General features: G+C 37.8%; 1 protein-coding gene across 1 annotated transcript in view; it reads right to left on the reverse strand.

Annotated features, from left to right (window-relative positions):
- Positions 1-23,516, reverse strand: part of LOC133989128 (protein kinase C alpha type-like) — a 156,665-nt gene that overhangs the window by 55,833 nt on the left and 77,316 nt on the right. Inside the window, exons 5-6 of the mRNA XM_062428119.1 lie at positions 11,989-12,100; positions 10,476-10,604 (exon numbers count right to left, since the gene is read on the reverse strand). Of these exons, the coding sequence (XP_062284103.1) occupies positions 10,476-10,604; positions 11,989-12,100 (241 nt within the window). The remainder of the gene's footprint in view (positions 1-10,475; positions 10,605-11,988; positions 12,101-23,516) is intronic.

The following is a 23,516-nucleotide window of genomic DNA, read 5'->3' on the forward strand; positions in this document are numbered from 1 at the left end:
CACCTGTGGTTGAGGATTTGGGTGTTGAGCGATGCTAGCGACGTGTGAAGTTACATGAGTGATAGAGTGAGCTGCTGTAGAGTATACACACACACACACTGAGAGAGAGAGAGACAGAGAAAGAGAGGGAGAGCATACTTGAGGTGTGGGAAGGTATTGAGCGTTCCTGAGCTGGCAACCTTCAGCTTTCTCAGAAATCCAATGAAAAAGCGTTAAGCCAGTCTACAGACACTAAAGACTTACTATACACTGCATTTGCACTACTATAGATGCACGCTACAGCACTCCATTCCCACCTCTCACCCTAAATTCAATACATGAACTCAATAAGAGATCACAGGTTTTGTCTGTTTCATCTTTTTTTTCATCTTTCTAATAGCAGATGATGTACTGGAGTAGTCGCTGTACATGTAACAAACATGATGGGAAAAGTGTTTTTTTTGTACTTTATCCATGAAAAACTGTTGACTGCTCACATACTAAGTTATATATCAGAGGAATTATATTTAGTGTCAGCTCTCAGTAGGCTGACATGATGCATATGTAGGCGATTTTACAGAGCCTAGACACCAGTGTCAACAGAAGATAGTGCCACTGGACATCTTGTGCTTATGTGACTATGGAATAGAATCAGATGTCAAATTTGACTTTGATAGTATGATATTTACTAGTCTACTTGAATAATAAATGATCAGGAAGAAAGGACTTTATCTCCAGTAACTGCAAAGGTGATACAAACAATACAACTAAATACAATTATGTAGTAAAGGTAATATTTGGATACTTGGTTGATACAACAAACACTCCTTGTATAATATCACAAAATGAAGTCAGTTCTGTGCATGGACGTGTATCCAGTGTAATCAGTGTGTAAAACAGCTTCTAACAGCCAGAGGTCATGTGGCTTGTGCTCCTTCCTTAACAGAGAAGGCATTATCAATAATCCTATATGCCATGATCAAATAAAATGTTTTCATACACAGGTTTAAACAAAATCCTGTTCACTTCAAGCACAGCAGACACAGCATGGTTCCCCTCATTTATCATTTAAATAAATAAAACAGTGACAGTACTTGTGTGCTTTTCAAACACTAACTAGCAAATTGCCAAACCCGATCTTGTATCTGTTTATTTAAAAATATTGTATATACTTAAATCATAAATGAGGATTTGAAAATATGCAGAGGATGAGTTGAACTGCGTTTAAACTGAGTTTAAATGTATTAATTATCCTACAGTACATTAATGGTTTGCACAGAATACACGGCAGAGCATAAGAGAACACATCAGCTTTATTTCCATTATGCCATTGTCAGCAGTAATGTTATGTAATGTATTTCTATATTTCTATATTTATAAGTTCTGGCGTTTCACAGGTGAACTCTATTCTCTCTCTAACTCAACCTCTCTCCCCCATTTTACCTGTCACCTGCTAGGTTTAAAGGAGATGAGAGGAGCTAATGTGATTGGTCATCATTGAAGTTTGCCCCGACTCCACCTGCTGATTCTGTATTCCTCACACTAATAATGTATTTAATCTCTCCTGCACATTGTGCCTGGTTGTGCCACCAGTGGAAAATTGCAAAAAATTGTTGGTCACACCTACATCAGCCACATGCCGGGGATTAAGACTTTGATCTGCACCTGTGACCTATTTCAGGAAATAGGGCCCTTTGTGTTATTGACTATAGACGACAAACCATTAAGTGAAAGACCACCTAGATACACTATAAACTGTAATTCCAGTGAAGACCAGTAGGGGGTAATCTAGACTGTCTAATGCTGGCACAGAGCATTTCCTTCCATAGAACTTGGACTAAATGGAACAATATGTGTCTGTGGTCTTAACTCCTTTCAGCTGTGCTGCAGAAACTTCTGCTGACAAAACTCATATGTGCTGTTGATTCTCCAAATTCTTGGTTAAAGTCAAATAATGTTCTTCTTCATGAAAAACCTGAATATGTGTTCGTAGTTTTGGACATAGTATATGTCTGTTAGTGAACTGTGCATAATGCTGCCATTTATGTGTGTGTAAGTGAATTAGAAACACATGCATATGCAAATAGAGACACACACACACACACACACACACACACACACACACACACACACACACACACACACACACACACACACACACACACACACACACACACACACACACACACACACACACACACACACACACACACACACACACACTTGGACAAAGGAGGCAGGGGTGTGTGTAGGGGCATAGTTGCTTGGATACAAGTTAACCACTATCTTGGCTTGCATTTAGAGAAGCAGCAACAGCAGCAGTGTGCCAAACATGGTGCAGTGGCTCCAAAAAACAACTTAAGAAACAACTACTTTGTATGTGCTTTGACTATAATGAACCTAAACCCTTAATAACATCTATTGACATAATGAGATTGTGAAAAGGCTGAGAAAAGCTGAACAACCTTCTAAGATTACACATAATATTTTAAGACGTTTCAACTTTGTATAATCCCATTTTCAATAGAGCCTTAGCCTTATTTGGCTTTCTGAATTTATTACTGCTCATCAGCACGGATAATTTCACTCTGTAACCCTGCTTGCTCCTACTGAGGTATATAACTTATTACTGCAATAGTATTACTGATATTTCTTTTTGTTGAGTCATAATCTCATTTACGAAGAGTGAGCCTGCCTCTGTCTACGATTAAAGTTGCCAACTGAACTGTTAGGCCTTTATTCACTTAAGGTTTGGCAGATTTCAAGATTATAAGCCTCCAGAAGGTTCTCTGGAAGGCTTATATCAAAAATAGACTACATGGGAAAAGTAGATCCTCTGTAGTCCGTTGTCATGCTTTGAAGAAGGACAACAGACCATAAAGATGAACTTCTGTGTACTTGAATTCATTTGAAAAATGAATGAAAGAAAGAAAAAAAAAGAAAAAAAAGAAAGAAAAAAGAAAGAAAGAAAGAAAGAAAGAAAGACAGAAAGAAAGATGTTAAAATTGTGAGAAGAAAGTGTGCAGCATGCTGAGAGGAGGGAGTCAAGGCAGGGCAGGAATACCAATGACATAACTACATACTACAAAGTTCAGCTGTTCTATCAGCACCACAGAGACAATGAAAAGACTATAAGTGTGAGTCATAATATGATGATAAATTGCAAAATGCGGTCAAAATGTCACTGTTTCATACTAGGAATGATAAGAATAGTCACACAACTTCATAACTCTCCTGTTGTCATGTGTGTCATTTCTCCACATGCTCTCCATAATTTCAAAATCTTTTCATTACTGTGTGTTACAGTCAACAACATACTGTACTTTACAGAAATCAACTAAATGTCCAAAAACAAATTGAATTGCAAATAGTGAAATGATTCTGAGTTTATTTTGATTTGTTGGGAGTTTTTACAAGAAATTAAAAAAACATTGCTGTCCCCCAAAATGGTGTTTAAATCTAAAAATCTTATTTATTTAGTTTATCAAACAGTATTTTTGCAGGGATAAACCCAAAGCAGTCTGATATTTTCAGTTTTTCAATTCTCAGTTGATTATTTTTTTTATCTTTAGGATGTGTGGGTCTGTGTGTGGATATGATAACATACAAATGTTTTTCTTTTTCTGAGAGTGCACAGTGCTACTATAAGCAAACTATTACATGTCTTTCATTCCTGCATTCTTTCGAGAGTTTACACGATCTGTGAAATCACACACACAGAAACACACAGAACCTTGTCATCAGCTGACACCAGATGACCCCGCCTCAAAAATGAGGTCAACTGTGTTCGTTCTTCACCTCCCTGAGTAAACAGTGTATAAACCTTAAAACACGGTTTCACTCTCCATCCACTCTGTGCTCCTTTGAAAATCTCCCAAACTGCTCTGAAAAAACTGTCCTGGAGTTTTTACTTTGGATTGACCAGTACATCTTCAGTATGACACATGGATGGCACATGAGTTTTTATGCTTATGTTCTCACTTAATCACTAGTGAGTTGACAGGATAATCTCAGTTAAATGTATTGTATGTATTTCTTTTAAAATGGAAGCCTAATGTTGGCTAAAACGTACTGTAACATGTTATATATATATATGAACTGTACATACAGTTTAAAAATGATAATATCTTTATATCAATTACAGTATTGTTCTGGAAGATTGTATCTCAATTACAAGAGCTGACTACAGAACATGAAGACAGAAGGTACTGCTGTCCCAGTGGCCAGTGGAAAATTGCTGTCAGCTGCATCTTAACTCTGATTTATAGGGAAAATGTGATAGCAGGAATTTTAAGTCAATTTTCACTTGGCAAGAGTCTGTTGCTTTTCTGTACAGTGAGTCAGACACTATAAAGACGTAGAAAGGACTGATGAGAAAAAAGGGGAAAAAAGGCAGTATCAGCTGCAGACCACAGATGTAGCCTCATCCAACCCCAACTATGCCTTCCTGCTAGTCTTCCTTGCAATCATAGAGACAGTAATGAAAGGCAGAGTATGTTGTTTTTGGTCTTTGAGTATAGAGTTGTACAGATTTTAATAATAACATAAAGTCTGCAAACTTCAACCCTGCAATAATATAATACCTCTGATCAATATGGTTCGCTCAGTGGGAAGAGAGGTTGGAAAGGGGGAGGTGCTGTACTATTGAGCAAGAAAAAAGAATGCAAAAGATATATTGGAAGACAAATATACTTAATATAGATTAAATACTGAACTTAGGTAAAGTAGTCATTCTGCAGGCTCAAGTAATTTATGGGCACCAAACTGCACAGCTATGAATATGACTAAAAATTGGTGACTTCCTCTGACTACTTGACCATTTGTATAGCAACTTCATACCAATGCTCAAGTTTGTTGTGTAAATGTATCAGCTGTTGAATTCAATACAGTGTTTTATCCTAGACGGGTATTTTTCCGAATAGGTAAAGTATTAAGTGTTCAACCAGACACTTGACACTGCCTCTGCCCAAAGTGAGCACCCTGAAATAGCCTTTAAAAGAATGAAACTGAGACAATACAGGGATATGCAAGAGTGAAATGAGTGAAAACGGATAAAAGAGATAGAAGTGATGTTACAGTCCCTACATTTGGCCATTTATCCACACATATACACCTGAAATGGTTACAAAAGTTAACTTAGAAATGCGAGATAGACTGTCACTAGCTGCATCAGCCTGAAGTTGTTAATAGAGTAAGGATTGATTTTGTCTTTTACTGTAAAGCCACTACACCAGAAGGTTCAATAGCAAAATCTGGCCTCCCTGATCCTCCCACATCTATATCCACTCTGAGCACCAATCTGACCCACACACACCTACACTGCACCTATATTGCACCTACATATAAAACACACACACACACACACACACACACACACACACACACACACACACACACACACACACACACACACACACACACACACACACACACACACACACACACACACACACACACACACACAAATAACAAATAGCTGAGACACATATGGACATTGGAGTAATAGTAACAATCTAAAAAAAAAAGGCTAAAGCAGAAAGAAAGAGAGGAGTGGAGGGAGAGGGAGAGCAGAGAGCTTGTTTAATAAGGCTCTTCTGCAGAACTGGATGAGTCAACAAGGGAACAAAAAGGAAATGTAATTATTACCACTGTCTCTCACACACCCCCATAGGACCTGCAGGTGGCAAGGGTGCATGCACATGCCTGCACACACACATTTGCACACATTGATAATAGTAACAAGTATAAATAAAACACTATGGACATAAATGCCCTCTACCAAAATGACTGAATACTTGCACAGAGTCAACGAACAATAGGGTTGCAGAGACAAACAGGAGGGTGGCTTTCTCTGCACCAGCGGACAGAGGGGAGCTGTGTGTTTGCAGGAATGAGAGGCTGAGGACAAGGTTAGTGGGCTATGTGTGTCCTTTACCAGAGAAACAGAACCCATTTTGTCTCTATCTCCATCTCCCCTCCCATCTACATTTTAACATGAAACACAAATTCCCACTACTCATGTTTCTGGAAATGGCATGCACACAGTGTTTCACATGACTAATTATCATCTCACTTTGCAGACTTGGTTTCTATGACAGAACGTGTGTTTGTTTTTCTCTGTTAGTCTGGTTGGAGTTAATGTCTGGTTCATGTCTGAGGTTAAAGGCTTTCCCTGACTGCCATGTCACTTTTTGGCACTGATCATTTATGAATTTCAGGAGAAATTGGAGTGCTTCTTCACATACAGTTCAGTGCGCATCCACTGTGGGTTGTTTGGGTGATTCTTGCACTAATCATCTTCACTCATTAAAACTTTCCCTCCTCAAATAAAGCCAAACATTTGTTTTGTTATATTATAAATTAAAATGAATAGGGAAAAATGTACTTGTTAATACAGAGAATACAAGAAAAGAATACCAAAGAAAGGTAACCACTATCCAGGGTCGAGGACCAAATGCTCTTATACCTCATCTGAACCTCCTTCATTGGGATTATGGGATCATGGATTCAAAAATCCTGATCAGAAGCCAAATGAAACAAGTTTATGTAACTAAAGCATTTGTTTTTCATTTGACTAAGATGATTCTTTTAAACCTCTGCAATTTCTGGCACAGATTGTATAAACTACAGTAAGCGACTAGGGATTTGTGACAACAGCCTCTTTGTTTCAATGCAAGTATCATTAAAAGTGTTGGGCAAGTTACATTAAAAAGGTAATCAGTTGATTATTGTGGTTTCATGAGGAGCCAGTCTGTGGTTTGAAGGTATTTACAGACCATCATAAGCTATCTGAGCCCCAGTGACTATACACACTCAGCATTCCTATGGTATTGTACTATATTTAAGGGTTCCTGTTTCCTTGTGTTTTGTGCACTCACCCATCCTAATAAAAAGGATCACACTTGTGTAAGTTTTCTTCCTTCCAGCCATCAACCGGACCTTCTTGCTAAACTCTACAATGTGTAATTAACACAATTCTGTTTGGAAAGCTGTCTGTGTGGCATCTAGACAAGCTAATGTAATCTTTGAGACAATCTGGCCTGAGTCAGTTGTAGGCTCGTACAGAAGTTCTATACACACACCTACACACACACACACACACAGGCTAAGAACACATGCAAATGATAACAGGCATGTTGAGTCTACATCAGGAACTGGCTCCCATGAACTGTAGTGGGCCAAGAGTTTGCATGGTTTCCTTCAAACCAAACATATTGCCAGTGGTAATAGTGGTTCCCTATACCTGGCATACACACTCACACACAAACTGATACATACAAGTGTGAAATATGTGCACATTTTCACACATACTGTATGTGCACATCATTATCACATGTTTTAATAGCAGTTTTTGGCAGAGCACAATTCAGCAAAAATTAGAGCAATACTGCACTGGAATGTTTCTAAAGCAGATACAGCCAAATACTGTATAAAGAGGGTCAGCTGTTAGAAATCAGATGAGCCAGAATGTTAAACAGGTGAGGAAGGAAGGAGCAGAAGAATTATTTGTTTTTGAAGAAAGACTATTTTGATCTCTTCAATGTAACTCATACTTGGTTAGGCAAATTGCTTTACTATACTGTGTTTTATGTTTCTCACCTTGAAATTCAGTTTTCTACTTCATTTACAAGTCAGCTATGTAAGTATGAATATTCATCTTTCTCCAAATGCTAAATTATACTTCTGCAGTACCAGCTCCATAGTCATAAGAAGGGTATATTTACTGTATCAGCTGCATTAATTACACCAATAACACATGCATTCAGGCAAATGACGGGATGGTGAGAGATTAATGCATGTCAGGATACAACACCAGATGGAGAGGGGGAAATGCAAGGTTTCATCCCAAAATCTTGACTAAATATTTGTGCTTTGTTGGACCAATTCAATATGTTCTGTCTTTCACTGTTGTCACTGTTTAGGTATTTCAAAATACACTAAATGCTACAACGCATTTACAGAAACTAAAAGAAACATGCTCTCTAGAAAATTCAACAAGTTTGTGTGTTTTTGTGATGAAGACAAAGAGAAAAGCAAATTTGCCGAGTAAGGCATTCAGCAAGATCTTGGATTATGTTAGTTATCATCGACCTTATAAATGCTTTGTGTACCCATAAGAGTCCATTTTTTTCTATCATTTGAGTTTACTGAACATTTTCAGAACATTTCCAGAACTTCAGTGCCCAGAAAATGTGCACTAACCATAAAAAAATAAATGTTTTGTGACCTTTGTGTTGTGTTAAGCATGTATGTAGGTGTTGTACCAGTTCCCAGGCTTCATTCACCGTGTTTCTGTCAGTGATAATTTGATAAGTGAGGTTCAGTGCCAGGGTCTTAAGATGTGCTGACCCCCGTTAGCCAGCTAATTGAATGATTATGTGCGCCTGCTGTCAGCTCCCTGCAGTCACTATTGTTCTAGCAGATGTACTAATGCACCATCATTACAGACGGGGGGAGATTTACAGCATGCCTTGAAATATAAGGCTCCAATTAAAAATACACTGTTATACTGCAGTGGTTCCATATATAAAATGCTCATGCTATAATACAATACAGATACACATATCCTTTATGTATAGTAGAGATTCTAGTACTTCAGAGTCTTACTTCATAACAATCAGTTAATTCACTCTTTTATCAAGCTAAAATCTCTGCAGCACTCTGCCCAGTGATGTAGCATCCTCACATTCAACATTCAAATCTGACAACTCTGCACTCACAGCAAAACAAACACAGTTCATTTCTGTGCTACTTTTAGCTGAGGACTCAGAACGCCACAACAGATACAATTGACAGATTATTTATTTATTATTTTTTTTAACCTTCATCTATTCAGGGAAGGTTTACTGAGAGGAAGCGTCTTTTTCGCATGAGCGCCTTGATCACATTCACACAGTTACACACATTCACACCTGGAAGCTGACCAGTACAACCAGTCTGATCTGCCAGCCACTGGGCAGCTCCACTGGAGCTGTTGGAGTTAAGGGCTTTGCTAAAGGGCGCTAAGAGCTGCTTTTTCACTTTCCCCACCCAGATTTATCAGGTCAGTCTGGGGATTGAACCAATGACCTTCTGGTCACAAACTCGCTTATGCATGAAATTATTTCAGCTTAACTACAGCAGCTGGTCAGCCATTATTTGCTCTGAGAGGATTATATGACACTGTGTGCAAAGCCAACAATTGTTAACAGTCAAACAATTTGTGGTTTGTAGATCATAAGCCATTTGGAAAATGGCCAACATATAAAAGTATAAAAAAATCACTCAAAAAATAATTTGTGCACACAAGATGAAAAATCATCACCTTTCAGGACTTAAACAGGTCTGTAGAGCAGATATTAGTTCAATTGATTTTTTTACATTATATTGCTATAGTGTGGAGACTTGCATAAATCTTTATCCATTCATGTATAGGTTAAACATAACAAGCGTAATCAGCATCTTTTTTGCAGCAACTCTTTTTTCTCTTTACTCTCTTAAGATAAAATTAACAAATTGCAGCAAGAGGATTTCTGATGGATTTGAACAGTCTCTGGGATATTACATCACCATTTATTACATTAATTAAATTCTATTAATAGTATCTCATTACATCCTTTCCTGATCTCGGTAGGCAAAGACCAGGTGTTTCTTTGAAACCAGAGGCATCAGTAATTAAAATGGCAGGAATAGTGATATGCTCATGTAGAATAGCCTTCTGATGAATAATGGTAAGAGAGCGTCGGCAAAGCCATGACCCCGCTCTAAAGCAGAGTGCTGAGATCCTGTCTTCAGTTCTGATGTGACATGAATTAATATCAACCATTCAATTATGCTTCTCAAACACAATTCAGTTACACGAGAAACTCTGGCAAAAACAGAGCGAGTCGTGACTGTTTAAAAAGAGTAACAGCACGATGCCCACACAGCAAACCACACACCACTGCAGGTCTGCATATTTGGCTTGGGATTGCCTTCCAAGTGTGTTGTAACTGTGATTTTTTCTTACAGGGGAATGTTTAGGAGGCTTTATCGATCTGTGCACCAAAATGGAATAGTCTTTGCAGCATACTGATAGTCACAGGGCCTGCCATACAGTTAACAGTTGGATTCCCTGCATCACAAGCAGGCAGCATGAAGGCAAAGTTAATGACAAGCAAGGTTCAATTCAGGTTAATGGCAGATTGGGATAGAGAGTGAACGTCTGTGTGAAATTAGGCAGTCAGAGTTTATCGACAAAAAGGGCAGAGTGTTGAAATTGATCCAGATTCACAATAGAAACAGAACAATAGCGTCTGCTACCATCTGTACCCTCATCCCAGCGTACCCGTGGTGACACGCACACACACACACACACGCACACACACACACACACACACACACACACACAAACACAAGTCTTTGTCAAGCAGATGGCACAAACATGCCTCAATCAGTTCAGATATATCACACATGCCATGTTTCAAGCCCATTTGATTCAGTGAGTGCTAACAGAAGGGGAGCAGTGTGAGACCTACCTGTGACCTGCAGCTTTTCCCCGCTGACCTCACACTTGAGGAAAATACGTCCCCTCCTTTCAGTGTAGTCGGTTCCACACAGGCTGGGCACGTTCATGACACACTGATTATGGACGTTCATATCACAGGCTGGAGGGACAGAGAAGATATTAAGGCAAGAGGACTTTATACAGATAAAGGTTAGCTTTATTAACTTGTTCTAAATCAAACTAAACTGAGCTTTCTAAGCTTTCTTAAAATCAACTCGCATAAGGTTTAGTGCTGATGCTTGTGGAAATTTACTGACAAACACACCAATAACTTTTTTTATTAATTGTTCATATAAAGCTTTCATATGTTTGTAACAACATCATGTTTTTATAATTTTTCAAATTAAAATAGCAATGATCTATAGTTATAATAAAGATTTATTATGATGACAAAATATATTTAATAAAAAGCTGTGTGCAGATTTACTGAACCTATATGAGGAGTACATATTTCAATTTCATTTCATGTATCATACATGTTTGGCACAGCATCAAATGATTTCTGAAAGCTGTGTGAGAGGGGAGATAAAAAGGTTATGGCCCAGATTCAGCTTCATGATGTCATGAATGCATGGCCTCTGTGTCAGCAAGCTGAGCCACCCTGTCATGGATTGGGAGCAGTTACTAATAGTTACATCATCATGCCACCAAGTCAGTAGGTGAGAAATAATGAAAAATGACGGCGGTGCCGCATTATTCTTCATGAGAAGGATATCTGTTATTTTGGATTCATTTCTATGTGCCTCATCTGTAACAATCCTGTGGCTCACCAGTGCTTAAAAATACTACATTGTAATCTTACTGTGGTGTGATTAGAAGTGCAATGGAACTGCCAAAATAATTTGCCACACCATCCGCATCTCTATTTATGTACATCCTGGGGCAATAATTTGCATAACTGGTGGTCTGTAGTAGGTGGAGGATAATGTATTCAGGAGCTAATTGAGGCTTTCAGACTTTAATCCACTAACACAAGATTAAACGATAGGAGAGCGAGGGAGAGATATTAATAAACACTCAGTAAATTTTTGATAGCAGACCTATTCAAGGTGCTGTAACATAGCTGCGGACTGAAAATAGACAATGTGGAATTTTAATGAGTGAAGTCAAGGAGAAAGGTAAATACATACGCTTATGATATTCTCTTAAGAGGAACAATAGCCTTTTTTTGGGAGACTGGTGCTGATAAAGTGGCTTTAAAACAGAACATAATATGTGTAGAGCCACTGACAGAAAACCATGATGTTACCCTATGCATGCCACACCCATGATTCTCTAAATCTCTACACCACTTGATACGCATTAATAAATTCTAAGCAGGCACTTAAACTATTGATGAAGCACAGCAGCTTGCATTCATTTTAAAATATGACTGTACAGACGTCATAGTTCAACTGTTTAAAGGCAATAGGCATTATTTTGTAGTATTTGATGCAATGCTAGTATTAGAATGAGATGTTATATGAATTAAGTTTAATACTCACAGTCACACTTCATGCCCTGGTGGATGAGGCCATACAGCAGAGAGCCACAGTGGTCGCAGAAGGTGGGGCTCCCATAGGTGTGGATCTTGAATTTATGCTTTGTTCTTGGATCCTGCAGGAACCGAAGGAGAAAAAGAGAATTAAAAAGCCTGAAATAATAAAATATAACAAATATGAAACAGCAAACCAACCTATTTACGTACAGTTTATTATTCAAGCCCATAGGAAAACATGTACTTCATATTATTTAGGCACTCAGCAATGAAAAACATTGATTCATTCTAATGTATCAATACCATGTTGGAAAGCCAATTACAATGATTTGAACAGTGCGGTCACATTTTGGTGTATCTTCTGCCTGATGACCACTGATGATACCTCTAGAAAATATGACTGAAACTTCTCATGAACTGCCTGTTCTGTAGAGCTGAAAAGAAGGAGAATGTGAAGTTGTTGACAAAATGCTTTTGATGTTGTTGTTTTTGGTTTGTTTGTTTTTGTTTGTTTTCTTTCATTTTTTTCTTTCATTTTGGTCACATTTTTGCACTTTTGCACTCCATTTTAGAGACCTGTCATACTGTTTGGAAAACAAAAAAAAATCTCACTGACAACAAATTGCTATTAAATTAAATTAAATCTGCACATTCCTGGACATATGATGTTTTGTACAGATTGGGTAAAATCTATTTGTTCTTTAAAGAAATCTTCTGGGGATTAAAATAATACTTTGAAGGTTTTGGCATAAACCTTTAATTTCAATCCTGAAAAAATGTCATGTACTTCAGTCATGTACAACATTATCCTCTGACACTAACACTTCTTGAAAGAAAAATGGGAGTTGAAATGAATGACTTCATAACAAGACACCATTGTGTGTAATGAAAAGACATTCAGTAGAGAATTCATCTCTGATTGCCAATGGACCATAATCACCACTTATTTTATTATCTCACACAAGTTCCACACAACTTGAAGTGATAGCTAATCAATCTGTATCTGCCTTCTATTAAACCAAAATATATATATTTTCTATATATTCACATTCTATATATATATATATATATATATATATATATATATATATATATATATATATATATATATATATATATATATATATATACACATTTGTGTATGTGTACAGATATGTTGACATTCATCTAAGCCTCCTATTATCGCAGTTCATTGCTCTAGGCTCTTGACATAAATATTATGTGAGTCAAAGTGTGAAAAACATTAGGGTTTAATGGAAAGGCTGATGCTGCATATCAGTGTGTGTAAGACTGGGTAGCAATGGAGATATTGGTTATAAGAAGCTGAATGATATCTTTGTAAAGATAAAGCACTTCTGTTGGCTCCAGATTGTATTTCTACATATAAAAGACAACGTCCAGTACCGCTTACTTTTTACAGGACTTAACATATACAGGAATATACATCTTTTCTAGTAACTCAGTGGGTTTATGGTAGGCTATTGTTATCTGAACCCTACTGCATATTAGCACACTGAACTATATTTTGCCACCTGATTTGTGTGTCTTATGCTGAGGATTTCCAAATACATCCTCAATACAATAGAAACCACTTGTAATGATCACATCTGTCTGGCTCAAATTCATCACTATAATTGGATAATTATTATAACCGTTGTTTTTGTTTATTTTTCATTATTTCTCATACAGATTACCATCTAATGGACATTTGTATATTTATTACATGAATATAATATAATATAATATAATATAATATAATATAACAGAATTATATTGATTCTTCCAAATGCTTGTTCTTGCATCCTGTTGGCTCCTTTTTTGGCAGTTAGTCATAAGCTTCAAGGATCAAGGACAACATTATTCATTCAGAGAGAATGACATTCTTTTCCAAAACTCGTTTTCATAATTTCAATGCGTATGCGTATGCAGCAGCAGCAGCTTCAGGTTACCAGACGGAAACAGACAGGTTGCAGCAAGGTAATAACTGGGATGTAGCCACTAAGTTCACGAAAATGAACACTTGAAGCAGACTACTTTATTACTACAAACTAATTATTTAAACAGCATTTGTATAGGATTGATGATTGAGCCCCAACCTTTTTGATCCATATAGGCAGTTTTCACTGTAACAGGGAACAGATTAATTGGCCAGTTGGTCCTTACAGATGGTAATGCATTAGTCAAATTGAACACTGTCAGTGGAATATTCATAAAACAACCACGTCAAGAAAATCAAACACAACACGGCAGCAATGTATATCAATACCATGAGATTTCACCTGAGTGAAAACATGATAAAGAGGAGGTATCAGCCAGCTGCAATAGTGATGGCAAAACTGTCAAACCACGGGCTCATGTCTTCTAAGGTATATCTTAATATTTAGGCACAAGTATGTCTCCTTTCAGCTCTGTGACCTATACTGTGGGGTGTTATAGTAGAATTTGGAAAGGTTGTAAAAGGTCATATGCTAAAGACAGAAAACAAAAACATGACCAAAGCCAAACAACAACTCATACAGGCTGTCTACAGTTTTTAGGCTATTGGCTGTCTATATTGCATTATCAGTACTATAGGTTTACTTACACAACAGATTCACATTGGGACCAAAACCAATGGGACCAAACCAATATGCTACAGGATTATAATAACCCATAACTATGTAAAATGACCCCTTTAAATAGGTTGTATCTTGTGTAATCAAAAACCTCTGGATATATTAAAGTGTTCAAGCAACCCAGGTCAAAGTGTATAAATATAGAGTTCAGAGTTTTAATTTTGATCACAGATGATAGTACCAGACAATACATTTTGTTTTTCACTTTAAAATCAGTCACAGTATACTCACATTGTGATGTAGATTACTATTTGAAGACAGTGTTAATAACACAACCCATCTGTTGTGTTTTATTTGCATTTTTTATTCCTGAACACAGGCCTGGGATTTGCATGGGCAGCTTCCTTCTCCCCATTTCAAGTAAATGCAACACCCATCTTTTTTTATCAGGTGCTCATCACCACTCACTGGGACAGCATCCATCAGAAATTTGGATAATTTGGATACTCAAATAAGGCAATATTTAGCAGGAAGAGTACCATGTATATGAAGGCAGAACAGGCAGAGGAGGAAGACAAAGCAGAGTTAAAAAAAAAACAAAACAAAGCTGTCAGAAAGTGGCAAAGTTAGATTAGCTGAGGTTAAAGTGGTAACACACAAATTCTTTGGATTTATCAGAACTAACAGTGAGACTTTAACTGGAGATAATAATGCAGCACTTGAAACTTCAGACATTCTCCTTTACAGCATCCCAGCAGTCAATTCAATTCGAACCTAAGATGGTGATGTAACATTCATGAGCTGAGTCCATTTCAAGCAGAACTAGTTATCACCCTATTTTATACTTTTGTGTACTGAGCAATAAATGAAAAATGTAAAGCATTATTGTATATGAAAGAACAAATATGGCTTATGCTACTGCCACTGCTTTAATATACGGGTACCACTGAAGGTGTTTGCAGCTACTGTATAGTATATCCCTGATATAATACAGATTATAATGCCACTGTAGCACTTACATACATTATTCATGACAGGGTCCATGTCTCATGCATACATTCATTCATTCATTTTGTGCACTCAACCTGTGGTTTATTGTATGAGGCACTCTCCGCTGGAGTGAAAACTGGAGGACTGCCACTCCTCCAAGCAACCGCTCAAAGTGCTTTCCTGCTCTTCCTCAAATTGTGTTGTCCTGTAAATCTCTTACAGAGTTAAAATTCATATAAGTGGATTAGCATTGAGAGCATTATCCAGGCTAAAGTCTTTTTTTCAATGCATCAATTTGAAAGAACATCACTCTATGTATTCCTTGCAAACAGGATTTTCATTGTCTATGGAAAGACAGAGACTTATTGTGACTAATGGAAATGAAACAGTGCTAAGAATATCTTTCCCATTTTTTTAAGTATCATGATAAATACAGTGTCAAATCTGAAATGAATGAAAAGAGCTTGATACTGGAGAAATAAATCATCAGCAAGGGGAACAGGGTGTCATTCATCTCGTTGAAAGCTGACAGTATCACATGGCGAGGCGCCACAGTGATCAATGCTGCTATTTGCCATTTCAGTCAGTTTGACAATGGCCTCTGGACTGATGCAACAGAGACTCATTCAGTCTCCTCAGATCTCGCTTCAAATCTGCCATTTCCCAGCCTGTCACTCTGCCGAGGCTTCACACCTTTGTAGAACAAAGACAAATGCTTCCTGTGTATTGCAGCTGTCCACTCATTTAAGTGGTAAGCTATGCCTGATCTGAAACAAAATATTTTAGCTGCTTTGAACATATTTATATGTTTAATTTGAATATAATACATTAAAGGGTCATGTACATGACAGTCAAATGTTATAGGGACAGTAAGTAAAATGTTTTATTTTGAACACCAAGCAAGTGATATATCATTACCATCAAGAGGTATTTGACTCAGCTTACAGTGGTCAGCCACTTAAACATAAAACATTCCAGGAAGTGACTGAAGTGACTGTACTGGCATGCAGAAAATGTAAGTCCCTTATGAAGTAATCACTGTCTCATCACAGTCAACAACACAAACCATCAATATAGATTATTGTCATTTATTACGGAAGTACAGTAAAAACTAGTTTTATGTGACCTACAATTGTGTCAAAAATATTCAAAAGTGAACATTTTTGACAAAGTCATTTGGCATTTTCTGCTTTCTGGTTTTGGACAGATTGATGATTCCTAAGAATACCACAGAAAATTGCTCAGCATGTCCCAGTGTGCCAAACCATCATGATACACGCAGTTAGAGGCCGATGATCAGCTTCTCTGAAACATCTATCATCTTGAGCGACTTTAAAGTCCTCCAGCATCATATTTATGATTGTGCAGACTCACAGCAGATGCATTAATAACTCCCCACAGTGACAGCAACTTTCAACTATAATGATCCATATCCAAAAAAGCTGCTGTGGCTCAGGAGATAGTGCAGGCCGTCCACGAATTAGCAGGTTGGTGGTTTGATCCCTGAACTGTCCTCGGGTAAGGTACTGAACTCCGATAGTTATGCCACCACCCTGCCTCGTAGCTTGCCGCCAATCAGTGTGTGAGTGTGTGTGTGAATGGGTAAGTGAGCAGCTGAAACATTGTGAAGCACTTTGGATAAATGTGCTATATGAATGCAGCCATTTACCATTTATAAGGTATCTCATGGAGTACCATTACTGACCTAGATGTATTAATATATATATATGTGTGTGTGTGTGTGTGTGTGTGTGTGTGTGTGTGTGTGTGTGTGTGTGTGTGTGTGTGTGTGTGTGTGTGTGTGTGTGTGTGTGTGTGTGTGTGTGTGTGTGTGTGTATGTGTGTGTGTGTGTGTGTATGTGTGTCTGTGTGTGTCTGTGTGTGTGTGTGTGTGCGTGTGTGTGCGTGTATACATATATGTTCATATGTCATCTAGTTTTGGCAGCAACTCTGAAAACGAGTGCAGGAAAAATGTCAAACTAATACTGTAACTGGTTAATAATAGCAGCTAAAATTGCCAAAATATTTAAACTTTGTCAAATGATCATATTCTTGCAGAGACTGAACCTATTATGCACTCACATAAAGTTTATTTTGTCCAATTAGCCACCCTGACCTGAGAGAGAGAGAGAGAGAGAGAGAGAGAGAGAGAGAGAGAGAGAGAGAGAGAGAGAGAGAGAGAGAGAGAGAGAGAGAGAGAGAGAGAGAGAGAGAGAGAGAGAAGAAGAAGAGGCTGTGCCAGCTGCACTTACTCATGTCCACCCACACACAGCTGATCCTGAAGGATTATCCTCTTGTCCCTCCTGTAGCACCACCCCACCCCACCCTCCTTTACTTTGTTCTTGCCATCTATGGCATAAATGAGTGATGGCGACAGCCAAATTCATCTGCAGATGGATCATGTATTTTTATCAGCTGTCACATCAGCGTGTCGTGGTTGAAACATGGCTTAAACGTTCCCAGATAATGGAAAATACTCGCAACAAAGAGACAGAATAACAGGCCGACCAAGGTGATGGTGGAAAGTTTCCGTAGAGTCAGCAAAAGTGTCCAGTTCCTTCTAGAGTATTGACAGATGCTTGACACCTCACACAGAATCAAAGACGTGGTCAACCACTGCTACAGATCAAGACAATTAACTCCCCTGAATTGGCTGAATAAAAGTATGTCTAAAAGTCCAGATATTTTTAGCTCTGTTTGTATTTGTACGGTATCTCCCATCTTCTTTTTTTTTTAGTGATCAATGTATTGATTTTCTTTTTTTCTTTGTTTAAATTTTTAATGACTAAAAACAAGTCCATCACATATTTCCATTGCTGGCGGTGATGTCTTTAAATTGTTTATGTTTTCAGATCAACATTAAAAAAAACTCACAATAAACTTAAAACTGACCTTTAGCAGTTGGGACCAAAACATTTTGGCTATTTTTACTTTATGAATCAAAATGAGTAATTAATTATTAATCATACTAGACTGGATCATTTTCCAATGTTTGACCACTTACAGCTAATCACTCAATTACAGTACATCCAGCCAACCTGGCAGGTGTGAAATGTCTGGCTGCTCTAAATGATTTGCAAGGAGACACTTAAAGAGTCACCAGGGTGAGCTGTAATGTGCAGAAAATGAATCCTGTAAATCAGTGTACCTCCCCACATATCACTGAGCACATGAGGTTGTCTATTAACACATCCTGTCTGCGAGATGTGAGATGGAAGGGTTAACCGCTGTGGCTTCTATCCCTTATTACAGCCTAATTTGGTCTTAATGGGGAATTCAAGACAGACTGGGTGGCGCTACCCACCAGAACAGCAGGCCAAGCAGTGTGCAATGCTGAAAGCAGTCATGAGCTAAGTCACTAGGGTCAACACAAGAGGGCCATACTGGAAAAACATAAACAAAAGCGTGTCACACACTGACTGCATGATGCAGCAAGGAGAATGTCCTATTGTTACTACTAATATGAGAGCCAATAGAATTCCCTATATGTCACATGCCCAGACATGGAGCAATTTTACATCATGTTGTACAATAATTACATGTCATTCGCTTTGTTTTCCCAATCCAATAAACTATTGAGGGTTGTAAAGCTTGCGCTGGCATGTGTGAATCAGTATGCAGAATATCCAGTTGTTACAAAAAAAATAGTGGTGACTGCTGGATTGTGGTTCTCAGAAAAGCTAAAAAATAATGTAATTAACAGATAAGATTAAAATGTCCTCAAGAAGCAATTTTAAGTTGTGTTATCATGAAGTTGACAACATCGCTTATCTTTTAAAGTAAAAATTCTAGACAAATTAGACTAGACTAATTTTATTGGTCATATTTTACCTTGACAACAATCAATATTCCTTTATTCTTACCCTTAATTTAAAGGTATGATTCACTCCTGATGCCCTCTGAGTAAATTCTCCTTTAACTACTCCCTGAAATGATTTTGGCATTTGGCCTGAAGTAATCCCAGGTAGATCTGTATGTGAAGCAACAGATCAAAACCGGCCATAGGGCAGAGGGCTGATCAAAAGACTGGAGGCTACCAAGAGATAGGGATGAAAACGGAAGCACGGGGGGCAGCTCAGTGACGTTGGCTAATTAGCCAGGCTCTCCAATCTCCAGTTTAATTAGCAAGCAGGACGCCAAGCAGCCTCTGTTAATGAACAGCTTGGCAGGGCGAAGCTGAGACAGGGCTTCCCAGCAGACAGGGGGGAGGGGAGGGCAGAGGTGGATGCTACTAAGAACAAGGGTCAGCCCCCATCATGCTCACTGTTAAAGTCACGATGAGATAAGTAAAGACAAAATTATACATGAATTTAAATTAAAAAATCTTTAATAACAGGATAATATTTCGAACAACACTTCCTCACACAAAACTTCATACTTCATGGAAACAGTTGTTTCATCAGTGCAACTGCATCCTTATTGTTCAGCTGAAGCAAATGTTATAAGACAATATGACCAATGTGTATCTTGAAATACTGACATATATTAACAGGCATGCAACAATATCCTTGGTATCCAAGCTACTGGAAACATGCATTATTATATTTCAATACTCCGATAAAAGCAAAACTTTTAAAACAGTAATCTGGACAATAATACTACTCTTGCATTAAACAGATGGCTTACAGCTGTAGCTACAATATACTTATCTCAATTTCACTTGAAAGTCCCGTAAGCCAGACAATGTTATTACAGTGTGTGTCTTGTATCTGGCCAGCTTCTGTGAACATGAACAGACGCCTGCTGACTAACCAGTGGCAGTGCTTGGTTCATATTATGTATTAAGCCAAATCACAGCGATAGACTGAACATAGTGCAACAGATTACAACAATTAAATGAATGTGCAGATTCTCATTACAATGAATATTAAAGGGAGTCACTAACCAACTAACTTGGCAAATTAAGATATTGCTTTTTTAAATTTTTTATTTTTTTCTCTAGTCTCACGAGACAGGAGCAGTGAGAGGAGTTAAACATTTTGAAATATGTACTCCAGGGATTTAGGTTTAAAATACTTTCTTTGGCAGAGTGTCTCCCCTCAGTTTCATGGACCGAATAGGATTTTTTAGGCCAGCCCAGTGGCCTTTTAAGGGTGACAGGTTGAAGAAAGAGAAAGTGGGATTCCACCATCTTGCAGAACTAATAGTCAAAGAGTGGCCATTCTTACACATCGAGCGCAACCCTTTAAATTGGAAAAATAAATTAAGGATGAAAAGGGACACTATGTTTTCTTTATTGGCTGATGTCTCTTCATTTTCTTCATCATATGTAAAATTAGGAGGTGATTTTAAGATAACGTATTGCTATTTAATAGGTATAATCATTTCTTGCAATTCAGCTCAAAAGAAAATGGCTCTCAAAACTGTGAGGTGAAACTGCTGCTTTACACTTAGTTATTACTTGGAAGACTGGCACCTCTATTTTTTGTGCTTAACATAGATCTTATGAATTTGGTAATAAGCCAAGTCATAGAGGTAAAGGGAGGAGGTAAATAAATGTTATCCCATCCATTAAGGACAGTACAGGTAAAACATATTATACATCCCAAGATATAACACTGTTCCCCTCAGAATGTATTGCTTCAGATGAAAGAATCAATGCTTTCCTGGATAAAATTCATCCTCTCTCTGTGGCTCAGAGAGAGAACATCTGCAGGCCTTTTACAGAGGTAGAAGCTGTAGAGCTATTAATTCAATAAAGAGAGGTAAAGCAACTCCACCAGAGTTTTATAAGATGATTAGCAAAATACTTGTAAGACCACTACTAAATATGTACGAACAATCCTTTGACTGGGGTCATTTACCACCTTCTCTTAATACAGCTACTAAAAAAGAGCAAATCATTTAATGAATGTGGCTCATACCACTTAGTTAGGTTAATTGGGGTTGATAGCACATTTTTATCCAAGGTATTGGTCAAGAGAAGACTGCTACCAAAACTCATAAATCCAGATCAAATTAGATTTATCCACGATTGAATCTCAGCTTATTAACAATATCCAGCAAGCAGACAGGACGCAAGTTCCTTGCTGTATCATTGGATGCTGAGAAAGCTTTCAGTAGGGTGAAATGGGGTTATTTGTGTTGTGCTAAAGAAATTTGGGCTTGGAGGTAATTTTCTGAGATGAATAAAAATTATTTATTATGGAAAAAACGAGCTTGGAAAATCAGTTTTTTTTAATCCCCTACCCCAATTTTGAAGACTGGGCTCCTCTTAAATCAAGTTACTGCAGGAAGCTGTCTATAACTCATTAACTTAAGTGCATGTCAACACAGTGAGTGAAACACAGCGTCTGGTTCCCAGTTTTTGAACTGGTGTTTTTTTCTCACTTCCAACCCAGCAGACAATAGCAAGGCTTTGTCTTGCTAGTGTCTGAAAATCTGTTTTAGGCTGTGAAACTACAGCCATTTACAATTAACACTGAAGATTCTATTCTTTTTTTTATCTTATTGCATAGCAGAATATGGAATGACCTGACTGTAACAATCATCAAAGAGGGCGGGTAGCTAATACAGTGCTCTTGCATCCCACTGAGTCAAAAGCAATCCACTTGGTGTGACATTTGCAGCCAGAGAGAGAGAAAGAGAGAAAGAAAGGAAGAGTGTGAAACGAGACACACTGATCACCTCTGTCATATTCTCGTCCCCTTATCTCTAACCCTAACCCTAACCCCTTACCCATCTGTTCCCTACAGAACTAAAAAAAAGTTGATACAGTGATGCTTGAAAGTGATCAATTCCCTTTATGTCCTGCATTAGACAAGCACTGACTACCATCAAATTCCCTTCGGAATCGTCTCTCTCCTCACTTGTTAGTCACTCCCACACTTAATACTCTGCTGCCTTTTTTTTTTTTTTTACCATCATCCCTCACTGAGAAGTGACATTTGAAATGGAGCTGGCAGGAGGCTCTTGTACCAGTCACCCTGAACGTGCTGGTTACGCTGTGTGTACATTATGCACTGCTATACACACAGAAACACAAATCCAAGCAAATTTTGAAATAAATATAATAAAAATAGGGTATTTTTCTTTTATTCCAAATATTACTGTCTAAAGGATGAGGAAATGTATGACAAATGTAGTGTGTGTGTGTATATTTGACAGCCTCTTACATCATAGTGCTGCAGTTGGAGGTATTTTTTTTTCACTGAACAAATTCAACTAATAGCTGCAGGCATATGCTGACTGACAGGCATGATTGGCAATATGGTCAATGTGGCGTGGTGAAAGCAGTCTCACTTTCTGATAAAAGCGATTACTGTATTCTAAGTAAAATCAAGAGAATAACTATACTGCAATTACTGTTATTTATGGTACTAATTACTTTTTGAATAATTCTGCTAAATCTGCATGTTGTCTGCAATGAAATGCAGCTGGTGATACTTAATTAGTCTAACCTGCAATGGCTTTTGTTGCCTAAACCTTACCAGACCTTAACTACAGCGTTGTCACACCATAAAACACAATTATTCTTTAACCGTGATTTGTAACGGTTTTGGAAAGCTCTGACGGAAGCAACAAATTAGAAAATGCTCCTATGGCTCACCCTGGAGTGCAGGTACAATCATGAGGTATGTGGTCATTTAATTATGAGGACCTATTGTACAACAGTGATAACATAAAACATTAAGAAAAACGCACTACTAATTGGGACATGCTACAAATACAAAAAACATGCAGTGATTTGACATTTTTTCTTCAAAGATTTTTCAATGGGATTTTTCTGCTAATTTGGGTGACATCTTGTAAACATTTAATTAAAGTTCTTCTACCTTTGCTAAATACTCTGTCCAGCTGCCCTAAGTCATTTCATGAAGTTATTGTTAAAGCCCCTTCACATGGTACTAATGACACCCTGACAATGTGCGTCACTGTGTCACCTAATTCTGTCACTGTTACATTGCAGCCCTTCAGCTTTCAATTACATTTTATATCATATTAATCACTTTTCCTCACTCTCATATTTAAAAAAAAACAAAAACGTGCC

The sequence above is a fragment of the Scomber scombrus genome, chromosome 2 (genome assembly GCF_963691925.1).
Source record: "Scomber scombrus chromosome 2, fScoSco1.1, whole genome shotgun sequence".
In the NCBI taxonomy this organism is placed as follows: domain Eukaryota; kingdom Metazoa; phylum Chordata; class Actinopteri; order Scombriformes; family Scombridae; genus Scomber; species Scomber scombrus.